The sequence below is a fragment of the Nansenia antarctica genome, assembly GCF_963989245.1.
Source record: "Nansenia antarctica genome assembly, chromosome: 1".
In the NCBI taxonomy this organism is placed as follows: Eukaryota; Metazoa; Chordata; class Actinopteri; order Argentiniformes; family Microstomatidae; genus Nansenia; species Nansenia antarctica.
In genome coordinates, this window is record NC_137674.1 from 17938991 (window position 1) to 17951490 (window position 12500).

Genomic DNA, 12500 nt, shown 5'->3' on the forward strand with positions numbered 1-12500 from the left:
GTAGGTAGGATGCTACAAACAATGTAACATTGAACAGCCTCTAAAAGGTAATAAATGACTTTAATGTCGTGTATAAACGTTCATAATATCGTGTATAAGGTCCATAATATAGTGCTTAATGTCCACATTGTCGTGTTTAATGTCCACATTGTCGAGTATAATGGCTATTCTATCGCGTATGAAGCGCTACCGGAAGTAGCAAAATGCTACTCGCGGGTGCAACATTGCAACGTTAAATAGCCTCTGGAAGGTATAAATGACTTTAATATCGTTTCTAACGTCCATAACATTGTGTATAAGGTCCATAACATCATGTTTAATGTCCACATTGTCGTGTTTAATGTCCACATTGTCGAGTATAATGGCTATTCTATCGCGTATGAAGCGCTACCGAAAGTAGCAAAATGCTACTCGCGGGTGCAACATTGCAACGTTAAATAGCCTCTGGAAGGTATAAATGACTTTAATATCGTTTCTAACGTCCATAACATTGTGTATAAGGTCCATAACATCATGTTTAATGTCCACATTGTCGTGTTTAATGTCCACATTGTCAAGTATAATGGCTATTCTATCGTGTATGAGGCGCTAGCGGAAGTTACTCCTTGGTTCATGTCAGTCAGAGATTACCGTATGTCAGTTCATGTCAGTCAGAGATTATGAATTATTGATATATAAGTCGCACCTGACTATAAGTCGCAGGACCAGCCAAAGTATGAAAAAAACCGCGACTTATAGTCCGGAAAATACGGTAAGTACTCTGGGTTCTTGAAATATAACCACATAAATATTGGGGGAGTAGGCCTAAAATGGCTTTATATAGAAAGCTGTGCCAGTGTGAGAGGCGACATACAGACCCTATAGGATTAACGCACACTTCCAAACAATGTTGTTTCCGCGTAACAAAATCTTAGAGTCACTGTCATATAGACATATAGGCCTTACCGTCCAATAAAGCCTGGGTGGGACAAGACAGTCATACAATAGCAGAGACTAAACAACAGTTCTACCTCTTTCTTGGGACATGGGTCAGGGGACATGGGGACAGTGACTGTATATTCCTTTCCCATAGGCCTGGCTGTTCCACAGATGTTAAGCTCTCTGTCTGACAGACTGACTGGAAGAGATATGATCACCTGGCTGGCCCCTCTCTCTCTCTCCCAAACAAACACACAAACACCCCACATCCACAACACACACACACACACGCACGCACACACGCACAGCCCGCACACGTAGCCCACTCCTTCACGGCCTGTTATGTCCCTGAATAACACATCTCAAACGCTCTGCTGACATACCATCATGCTGATGAACAGATCAGATACGGAAGAGAGAAGACAGGAAAGAGAGACAAAGCGAGAGAGAGAGAGAGAGAGAGAGAGAGAAGGGGGGCAATGGGGGAGGCAGAGAGACAGAGGGAGTAACATCTAGATGTGCCACTGGGAGAGAAAGGGAGAGCCCACTCACCTGTAGAGTTGACTATCTTGTCCAGCAGGGGGCGTAGTGTTGGTGGAGCGCTGTGGGGCAACAGGTAGGTGAAGAAAAACCTGCGAATCAACACAGGAGTCGATCAAACACAGTGTCACGTCTCGTTCGGCTTTGACATCATCCCACTTTCATAACAGGACACCGTCGGATTCTCCTCTCTCTCTCTCTCTCTCTCTCTCTCTCTCTCTCTCTCTCTCTCTCTCTCTCTTCCTCTCTCTCTCTCTTCCTCTCTCTCTCTTTCCTAACCTGTAGGCGTTGTAGAGGTTGCGCTTCTCGTTGATGTCCAGGCAGCGGCCCCTGTCGCACGGGAGGGTGAAGTTCCGCGCAGGGAACTCCATGGCGCAGTCGGAGGGGGAGGAGGCGGGGGAGCAGGAGGCCTCCTCGGCGCTGGCGTCGTCCAGGTCCGTCACCTTCAGCTCCCCCGCCACCAGGACGAACTGACGCGGCCGGAAGTCCAGGAGGGTGACGGAGCCCAGGGGGGAGTGGGCCAGGTAGTGGAGGAGGTGGACCAGACTCAGACAGATCTGACAAGGGGAGGCAGGGGCGGAAAGAAAATTAACATCTTTTATTATCCACCTTCCCTTATTCTATTAGCCATTTTGGCCTTGTTATGGTTGTAATGTTTCCAATGTTTTCAATTAGTAATGTATGCTGTTGTTTGTCTCTTGCCTGTCTGTATTTGGTCATAATTGTACTGTGTCATGATTGTAATATTATGTTAGGAGTTAGGACCCTCTCTAAAATGAGATGATACATCTCAAGGGGTTTATCCTAATAAAGACATTTACAATAATTATCTTTTGTTTTGAAATCGAATGAGTGCCTCTTAGGGTTAGGGTTAGCCCTCCTTTCTTGCTGCTCTCAAACACCCAGTTCCCGTGACCACATCACTCCTGTCCTCCACTCTCTCCACTGGCTCCCCTTCAAAGATGGTATCAAATTCAAAGTGCTCATCCTCACATACAAAGCCCTCCATAGCCTGGCCCCCCCTTACCTGACTGACCTCCTTCTCCCCCACTGCCCTACCCATACCCTCCGATCCTCATCCACTGTTCCCTCACTGTCCCACTCTCAAAACTCAAAGGCTTCGGAGACCGTGCCTTTTCACGAGCTGCACCCCGACTCTGGAATTCTCTAACCCCAGCCACTCAGAGACTCACCCTCACTCTCCACTTTTAAATCCCGACTCAAGACCTACATGTTCCCCTTACGCATACAACCTCCCCTACCCCTAACCATCTCCCCTAACCCTGCCACCCCCTCCCTCCCCTGGACATTGCTGTGTTATTTGTTTCCTGTGCCTGTTCGTTAATACTGTGTTCTATGTGCCCACGTTATCTGTTGCTTGTTGTCTCCGTGTTTCTGTGTACCCATATTGTCAGCGTCTTTGAGTCCCTGAAAAGCACTTTATAAATACAATGAATTATTATTATTATTATTATTTTGTTTTTGAAATCGAGTGAGTGCCACCCCCTATCGATGACTCTTCACGGTCTCTGCTGCAAGTGTTACGGTTCGGGTCGCCGTTTCCTCCGCTCCCTCTGGTCGCCCTGGGACGTTACTACACTCTCCTGTTCCTCTCCTCGTTATGGATTCATGGTTGTCACCTGTGTATGTTTGGCACATATGTATTTTTGTCCTCACTTCCCGGCACACTCTCTGCCGGTTGACCTCTCTGTCTGTCCAGTGTAAGTCTGTGTTCCTGCTCTGTTCTTTTTCTGCCTTGCACAGGGAGTTGGGAGCTGCTCTAGACGGTGGTTCTGGGTAGAGCCTGGTGTCAGTCAGGTCTAGTAGGTCAGTGTTCAGTCAGGTCTAGTAGGTCAGTGTTCAGTCAGGTCTAGTAGGTCAGTATTCAGTCAGGTCTAGTAGGTCAGTAGTCAGTCAGGTCTAGTAGGTCAGTATTCAGTCAGGTCTAGTAGGTCAGTATTCACACCGGTGTTGAGCAGCGTTCTCCCTGTGGGGTTCTGTCTCGTTTTAGCACAGGAAGAGGGTTTCCTCCTGTGGCTTTTCGTGATAGTTTTCTGTTTTAGTAAAGTGTGTTCGTTGTGCCAACCTCTGCCTGCTGTCGTCACTTTGTCCCGCACCGCACCTGGGTCCACGACGCACACCGACCCCTTAGTGAATTTGCTATGAAAGAGGTTTGCAAAAAGCTACAGTATATCCATCCGTTTAAAAAGAATGACTGTCATTTATGAAACAAGTGCTGTCATGAAAGGACAGCTATGGATAGCTAGGTTACGTTATCTTCTTACATAATAATCATATTCTTGAAGTTGTTTTTATGATAAATGTATCCTTTTGCTAATGGTTATATAGCATTTTGGCATGAAACGTGCATGCCCTGCTGTGGACGAACAAAATGGAGGACTGGGTGCGTGCGTGCGTGTGTGTGTGCGTGTGTGTGCAAGTGTGTGTTGTGTGCATGTGTGTGTGTGCAACCTACAGATTGTTCCTCTCCCATTATATGCGAGAGGGTGAGAGCAGGGGCTGACGGAGGGGAGAGACGGGGGGGGCGAGTGAAAGGGGGGGGGGGGGTGGGAGGGGTTCAAGACCTGGCACACAAACTACAAGGATAGGAGGGAGAAGAAGAGAGAGGGGGAGTTGCCGAACAGCTCATTCCTTTTCAGGCCGAGACAAAAGCTTTTTTTAATGTACTGTGGATTAGGAGGAACGGGAGAGGTCAGACTACTGAGTACTGAGGTGTGACTGAGAGGCCGGGGGACAGAGGGGAGAGGGAGAGGGAGTCCTGAGAGGCCGGGGGACAGAGGGGAGAGGGAGAGGGAGTCCTGAGGAGGATGGTTACAACTAAAATACTACGCATCAATGGATACATATACATCTAAATACACCTTTTAACACTAGAACAGCCATGGTTGGGTCACGGTGACCCTGTGAGTAAAAAAATGTTTATACCTTTGCACTCAATCAAATTTCAGGACCCTCCTTTCATGGCAGGCTAATTTACAAGAGGCACCCTCTAGTGATCTTTGTGTGTAAGTAGCAGATTACCATTGTAAAGAGGGGGTACCAACCCCCGAGGCGGCTCTAATAGTAGGTAAAATAGGCACGGCTGTTCTAGTGTTAAAGGCATACAAGCATAAATTCCGTGTCTGAGACTATGGTACGGGGCAAGACAGAGGGACTGCCGATTGGATGTGACCGTGAGGGGGAGGGGGAGGGGGGGGGAAGGGGGGAATATGGGCGTGGTCCACTCACAGAGGCAGCGGGGCGGCCATGAAAGCCTTCGTCAGTGCCTCACAGGAAATGGCTACAGACCTAAATGGAGCGTTTGAAATTCAGTGGGTTTACAGCGCCGGTCCCCAGAGTCTATTAGTGCCTCATACGAATTGCAAATGTTGTGGAGTATTTCTTCTTTTTCTACAGCAACATGGCAAGAAAAGGCTCTCGGGTGAAACGGGAGAGAGAGAGCCGACACATACAATCTCTGTTAAACACATGAAAACAGTCTGTTCTGATACACCCGTCAAATTAAAACAGTCTGTACTGATACACCAGTCAAACGAAAAGCCTTAGAAGAAGAATATTTTCATAGCATTTTCGAAAATACATGTTTTGTGACATTGGAGAACAATTCAGAGGAAAAATCCAGACATCTATCAGGGATGCAATGGTTTATCTCCGAGGCGAATAGAGCCATGTTTTCACCCAGGCTCAAAAACCCGAAAATGGGCCACAAAGATGTTTACAGAGCCATTCTTGTTTGGTACCTGTACTATAGCAATGACAATAAAGACCATTCATTCATTCATTCATTCATTCATTCATCATTCATTCTGAGACGGCAACTGATGTTTTATGGGTAAATGAAAGTTATTTGAAACTCATCCGTGATCAGACTTCGCTGAGGTGCTGGAGCTGATCCGCACACTCTCAAATCTGTGCAAAAGTTAATAAAAGTTGTCTATTGCGAGCTTTCGGTCATAGACCTTCTTCAGGCTACTTACAAAAAGGGAAAAGAAACACTAGAGAAGTCTTTAAAAAGCATGTCTTTCATGGACACTATTTAAAGAGGATATTTATTTCACTCTTACTTTCACTAGGCATTTGATATTGTTCTCTGTGGAAGTATTCACAAGCTTGGAAACTCTTCTGGCTAAGATTCAAGGCCCAGGAAATCTAAGTGGAATGTTACCGCTATAGATATATTCACCAGAAGGCAGAGTTGACGTATTTGGTGGGGGCAAATACGTTTGGTGCCTGCTGCCTCTCTATGACAAATCCCATGTTGATAAGTGGATGATAGAACATAATAGGACATGTGGATGGGTGTGAGGTAGTGTTACAAATGACAGTGATGACATATTTAAGGATGTGTTGAGCTGTGTATGTGTCGTTGGTTACACTGGTGTCTGGTGACTGTGCCTTGGGTCTCCTATAAAGATTTCCTCCGGTTCGCGACTCAGCCCCGCAAATGGCCTCAAAAAACATGGTCTTGTTTTGTCTAAGCATACATCTACCCCGTAGCAAATTCACTGCTTGTCACTCAAAACAGCAGATGGTGTGTTCTACTCTGAAAAAGTGAAAAGTTAGTTATGCCTTCCGGCTGCGTCCGAGAAAGGTTTGACTCAATATCTGACTGGCCAGAATTCTCACCCAAAGAACGTCTCTTCTCCTTTTTTTCTGGACCTCAACACTGTGAACTCCACCCCCCCCCCCCCCCCCCCCCCCCCCCCAACTCTCAGTGTCAACTCTCCCCAATCGACCAGATTTCTCTGGTATCTCTGACTGATCATTTAACATCCCCCAGTTATACTGTAAGGCCTTTTTCCTCTCCAACTGCCTCCTCCACATGCTTGGTCATGAAGAGGGAGAGGGGAAGAGAGGATGACCGGAGGAGGGGACGAGTGGAAAGAAAGAAAGGAAGAGGAGGAGGAGAGCACTTGCTTGTGATTTCATGCACTGGAGCTCTTCGGTCCTCAGTGAAGCGGACTCTCCCCGGCCACAGGAAGCAATAGGAAATAATTAGAGTGTGGCACTGTGGCGATAGCGATCAGCAGGTCCGGCCTAGCGGCCCACAAACCCACGCTGCAGCTTTTCAGGAGAGCCAGGCAGGAAACAGGGCAAGGGAAGGGCTCTGGAAATACCATCCAGCCAGTACACTCTGCCCGCTGAGGTAAACTGTAATGAGCTCAAGTCCGAGGGAGCTCCATAAAGTCTTAGCATGAAATCACGCTTGTGATCCCACCGCCATCCCGACAACCCCATAGTCAAACAAATTCTGCTGACCTGTAGACTTGGTACTGTAGAATCTTCTTGTCGGTAATTAGATGTTATGGATCGATCTATCGAGGATTTCGTGATCTTAAATGCGTTGTGTCATCACAGAATAGATCAGGTGCGCAGCATACACGATTTGACAAGAAAATAGAATGTTCAACACGGGTCGGAATCTCTGGTTCATCAGCACAGTAACCAGCATCCGGCATTCCACACATCATTATGAAATACAGACAGGCTTAATGGAAGGAACAGAATGTGTGTGTCTGAGTGACCTGAGAATAGAGTATGTGTGTGTGTGGGTCTGTGTCATGTGTATGTCTGAGTGACAAAAGCATAAATGTTGCTAGACAATCAGTAAGATCTAACAGTACTGTTGTTTTTTTGCGAAAATTTAAATGTATTAAAATCGATGAGTGATGTCACAGGACACTTAACGGGACCGCATCCAAGATTGACGTAGGAAGTGTGAATCGACTGAAGGGAAGTTAGGGGGCCACTGGCCATTCATAGAAATGGGATTACTTCCTTAAAGCCTTGACCCAAGAGGAATCAGCTGTGGCCAACCAGGAGATTGTGACCAACTATTTGACCACCCCTGGCCCAGACTACCTCACCCTGAAGACCCCCTGGTGACCCAGACTACCTCACCCTGAAGACCCCCTGGTGGCCCAGACTAACTCACCCTGAAGAGCCCCTGGTGACCCAGACTACCTCACCCTGAAGACCCCCTGGTGACCCAGACTACCTCACCCTGAAGAACCCCTGGTGACCCAGACTAACTCACCCTGAAGACCCCTTGGTGACCCAGACTAACTCACCCTGAAGACCCCCTGGTGACCCAGACTACCTCACCGTGAAGACCCCCTGGTGACCCACACTAACTCACACTGAAGACCCCCTGGTGGCCCACACTAACTCACCCTGAAGAACCCCTGGTGACCCAGACTAACTCACACTGAAGAACCCCTGGTGACCCAGACTAACTCACCCTGAAGCGTTCCTCCCAGGACGTCTGCAGTAGCTGGATCATCTCCAGAGGGCTGCCCAGCTCCGTGATGGCTGTCACCGTGTCCTGGATGTCATTACTGTCCTGGTAGCAGTAACCATACAGCTGTGAGGGAGAGAAAGACAAACACTGGTCATTCATTCATATGAATGGACGTAGCTACTAGCTACCAAGAAGTAAATGATCTCAATCAAGAATTGAATTTGGTTGGTTGCCTTCCAACGTTTTGATATGAAACGTAATGAGACGTGAAATAGTCTCGGACCCTGCCTGGTTGTTTCTTTTGGATGATTGCAGTGGGTTCGCTCTCCCTCCTATTGCCATGGCGACTGCGTGGAGAATCTGGCCCTTTGCTTGCAGCAACATTTACTTAAGCTAATTTGCGCCAGAAGAACTAGTTAAAATTAGAGGGCATGAAATTCAATCTGTAAGGATAACAACCAATATCGTTGTAAACCATACCACCAGCGCTCCAAATCAAGGGGAAAACAGAGGCGACATTCCTCATTTTTAGTTCAATAAGTAAATTGTTCTTTATGCGTAATGTTTAAAAGTATAGAGCATCTTAGGCCAAAGTTAAAGGGGATGGTTCCCTATTTTGACATTTACATTCAGTTTTAGATACAGCATATCTCTCACGCTGTCGATTTATCCAGATGGTTTTTAAGGGCGGATTTGTGTTATTTAGCTCCATCCAGAAGCCTTCTAGCTCAACTCCATAACTCATGGCATGGCATGTAGCCAACAGATTGATGGACAACATAGAAGACGTATCTAAAAATGAATGAAAGTATTAAAATAGTGAACATAGTGAACAATCTCTAGAGACATTTATGAGTAGCTCGGGTGCGTCTGTGAAGAGCAAACCAGAGGCATTTATAGAAGTGGTATATGATGGGAAATGTGAGGTACCCAGCGAGTCTGCCAATACTGTGGGAGGAGGGGGAGGGGGAGGGAGGGAGGGGGAGGGGCCCATGGCCGTGGGTAAAGACTGGCTGGATGCCTCCTCACCCCGCCCCACCCCTCAGGACCCTATTCAATAAGGTTTGGGATAAGTGTGTGTCTGTGTGTGTGTGTGTGTGTGTGTGTGTGTGTGTGTGTGTGTGTGTGTGTGTGTGTGAGTGAGAGAGATTGCCCCTTGGCAAAGCTGCGGGAGCTTTCCCTGGGCCTGGAGTGTAAGAAAGGTTTGTTATCTGAGATTAAATTCGCAGTAATGACTGTTATCACCACACGCCATCACAAGACTGTGTGTGTGTGTGTGTGGGTGTGTGTGTGTGTGTGTGTGTGTGTGTGTGTGTGTGTGTGTGGGTGTGTGTGTGTGTTTGGGTGGTTGGGTGGCTGTGGGTGTGTGTGTGTGTGTGTGTGTGTGTGTGTGTGTGTGTGTGTGTGTGTGTGTGTGTGTGTGTGTGTGGGTGTGTGTGTGTGTGTGTGTGTGTGTGTGTGTGTGTGTGCTGCAGTTGTTTGTAGAGGCATTCTTGTGTGAACATGACTGCATCAGGGCAGTGTTTTCCTCCAGCGGCGGACAGACTCATCGGCAGCGCGGCCTGACTGACTGAGATAACAGCTGTACACATGCTGGGAGACTGTTTGTGTTTGCCCCGAATTTGGTGCCATTTTGTCTAGAGTCTAGGGTTCAAAGGTCAGTCACCCCTCTCTCCTTTTCGACCCTTTTGTCACCGAAGGGGCATTACATCATCATCGAATGTTTTCAATCAGAGCAATCTTTCGGCACACAAATCATTCTCGACAACTAATCCTTCATCTAGGATGTTTGCGTGTGTGATTTTCTGTTATGGTGGCTAACGATTCTCCTACAGTGGGTTATGCAGCTATGAAGCATGCCAAAAGGCTAAGGACCATAATGAGATACGTATGAATAATACCCTTTTCTTATAATAATAATAATTATATTTATAAAAAAATATTTATGGGTGCCTTTCAAGGCTCTCAAGGACATCTTACAAGACACAGTTTAAACCACATATCAAAACAATATAAAATCAACAAAGCAAAGTCAGATCAAAACAGCAAAGTCAGATATAACAACAAACTAAATGCAGCATATCAAACCAAATATGCCATTGTGAAAAGGTGTGTTTATAAGACTGGATTTGAAAGTGGAGAGAGTGTCAATAATACGTATGTTAGGTGGCAGAGAGTTCCAGAGGCGGGGAGCAGAACGGCTAAAGGCTCTAGATCCCATAGTAGTCAGACGGGCAGAAGGGATGACAAGTTGGTTGGCAGAGGAGGAACTGAGACTCTTGAGTCACCAGCAGGAAAAGGACAAGTCAGTGGTGGTCTTCCCAGGGCCAGGGAAGGACTGAGCCAACATGGCCGCCCCAGGAAGAGGGAGGGGGGACAGACAGAATTCGGTTGTTAAGTCTGACGTCAAACGTGACGTTTAGCAATTTCTGGGTCCAAATCAGAAATTCCCCGCACCAGAGTACCAGTGTACTACAGCGGTAGAATGACAGTTCAATCGTTTTTTTAGACTCGGATCTATTCATACAACAAGGGACAGCACTTTCCCATTTTTCCCATAGTCAGCGTCTTTGAGCCTCGGAAAAGCGCTATATAAATATAATGAATTATTATTATTACTGAGGCATTTCGAAGAGAGCGCCTCAGCCAACTTTGGACCCGGAAACACGTCACGACTTAACCGAATACAGACAGCACCACAAACAGGACTCTCTAAAAAAAACGACGTAGGCAGTGCTTTACATCACAGTGGGGCGTCGATTCAAGTGTGGAACATTTCCGCTATAATATTCCGATTACATTTTTCTATTTAATGACCTATTTCTTTGACAGAAAATGACTTTTCGAATGAATTGAATTTCTCTCGCTCTCACTCCTCTCAGCGCAGATCACATCAGCAGATGAATCGTCATGTTATGTTATGATGATGATATGTTATGATGATGATAATGTTATGATGATGATATGTGATGATGATAGGTTACCAGAGAAGAGGAGGGACAGTACTGACACTGCTCACGCCAAGAAGGGGTGCTGATGATGGAACAGGAGGGCCAGATGAGAAACCGCTGAACAACATATTTTAATGCACAGCGTCATGCAGTAATATTGTGAGCTTAGAATTATAAGGTTCTATCTCCGTTTAGGGTAGTTCAGAGATAATGAGCGTCAAAGTTTTTACATTCCATTATGTTTTGTGAGATGGAACCTTTGTATTTTATGAATTACTAACAACAACAAAATCAACATTTTAAAGATAACACCACACAGGCATTAATAAACACCTAATGGATCAGATTATGTCAAATTGTTACCAAAAATTGAGATAGAACCGTATAATTCTAACGTCACGATATTTTAATGCACAGCGTCATGCAGTAATATGCCAACGCTCCAGTGCTCTACAAAAGCATTTCTGTACAGGACATTATCAAGGTGTAAATAAACCTGGGGGCCGGGGTAGAGCTGAGCGGGCTGTTAACCCCAGCACCACCCTCTCTCTCCTGGCCACACATCAAACCTTCCCTGAGGTGCACATGTTTGTCCAGAGATGAAATAAGTCAGCATCTGCCAGAGGACTGAGAACACTGCAGCTCTTTCTGGGGTTTAGGGTCACTGGAGGGCTGGGTGTCCAACAAGAGTGTCTCTATCTATCTACCCCCATGATACGGGATCTCTGTTATGGATGGGGACTTACGGTAAAAAAAAGAAAAAGAAAGAAAAGGAACAAGACGATTTTTAAATGTCCCTCACAAGCAGGTAATACTGAAGGTATATGATATCAATTAATATTTGTGTATAATTCATCAAATCCATGTGGCAAGCATATTCATGTATGGTATTTTAAAGTTTTGAGTTAGTGCTGTTAGTATATGTGCGTTTGTACGTGTGCGTTTGTACGTGTGCGTCTGTACGTGTGCATCTGTGTGTGTGTGTGTGTGTGTGTGTGTGTGTGTGTGTGTGTGTGTGTGTGTGTGTGTGTGTGTGTGTGTGTGTGTGTGTGTGTGTGTGCGTGCGTGTGCGTCTGTGTGTGTGTGTGTGTGTGTGTGTGTGTGTGTGTGTGTGTGTGTGTGCGCGTCTGTGTGTGTGTGTGCGTGCGCGTGTGTACGCGTGCGTGTGTCTCTGTGTGTGCGTGTGTGCGAGTGTGTGTGTGTGTGCGCGTCTGTGTGTGTGTGTGCGTGCGCGTGTGTACGCATGCGTGTGTACGCATGCGTGTGCCTCTGTGTGTGTGTGTGTGCGTGTGTGCGAGTGTGTGAGTGTGTGCGTGTGTGTGCGCGTGTGTATTGTATGACGTTAACACTTGAATTTGTTACGCCTTGTTTTAATCAGAGACTTGGATGAAGTGCTACTGGCATAAAAAGGGGAATGTCATTTTCTTTTTCCATGTGAATTGATCCTAGTACATTAAATGGATTTGAGACTTATAATGCATAAAATAAAGGAGAGTGAAATCGTTAAAGCGTTTGCTTCGGGTGCATGAAGGGGTTTTAAAAGTTTTGAGTTTGGATGATTACACAGTCAGTTTACTACATCTTTCCCCTTATATAATTTGCATGACTTCATGGGGATGAAAGCATCGAGTGGTGGGTTAGAGTGTTGGGGGAGGCAAAGACATATGACTTAGCACTCTTTTGATAGCTGCACATTTGGAGAATTTTGCTATCCAACGTTTTTTTTTAACTGATAGATTTTGCATTGAAATTAGCAGCTTAAGTGATCCGCAAAGCCCCCATCCTGGACTCCTTCAAACTAGCCCTCAAAACTCATCTGTTCTCCAAGG

General features: G+C 46.2%; 1 protein-coding gene across 1 annotated transcript in view; it reads right to left on the reverse strand.

The window, feature by feature from the left end:
• pkdcca (protein kinase domain containing, cytoplasmic a) overlaps window positions 1-12500 on the reverse strand; it is a gene marked incomplete at its 3' end in the record, with an annotated part of 59613 nt that overhangs the window by 40091 nt on the left and 7022 nt on the right. The window contains exons 2-4 of the mRNA XM_080535310.1: window positions 7721-7843; window positions 1738-2015; window positions 1471-1550 (exon numbers count right to left, since the gene is read on the reverse strand). Coding sequence (XP_080391436.1) covers window positions 1471-1550; window positions 1738-2015; window positions 7721-7843 — 481 coding nt within the window. The remainder of the gene's footprint in view (window positions 1-1470; window positions 1551-1737; window positions 2016-7720; window positions 7844-12500) is intronic.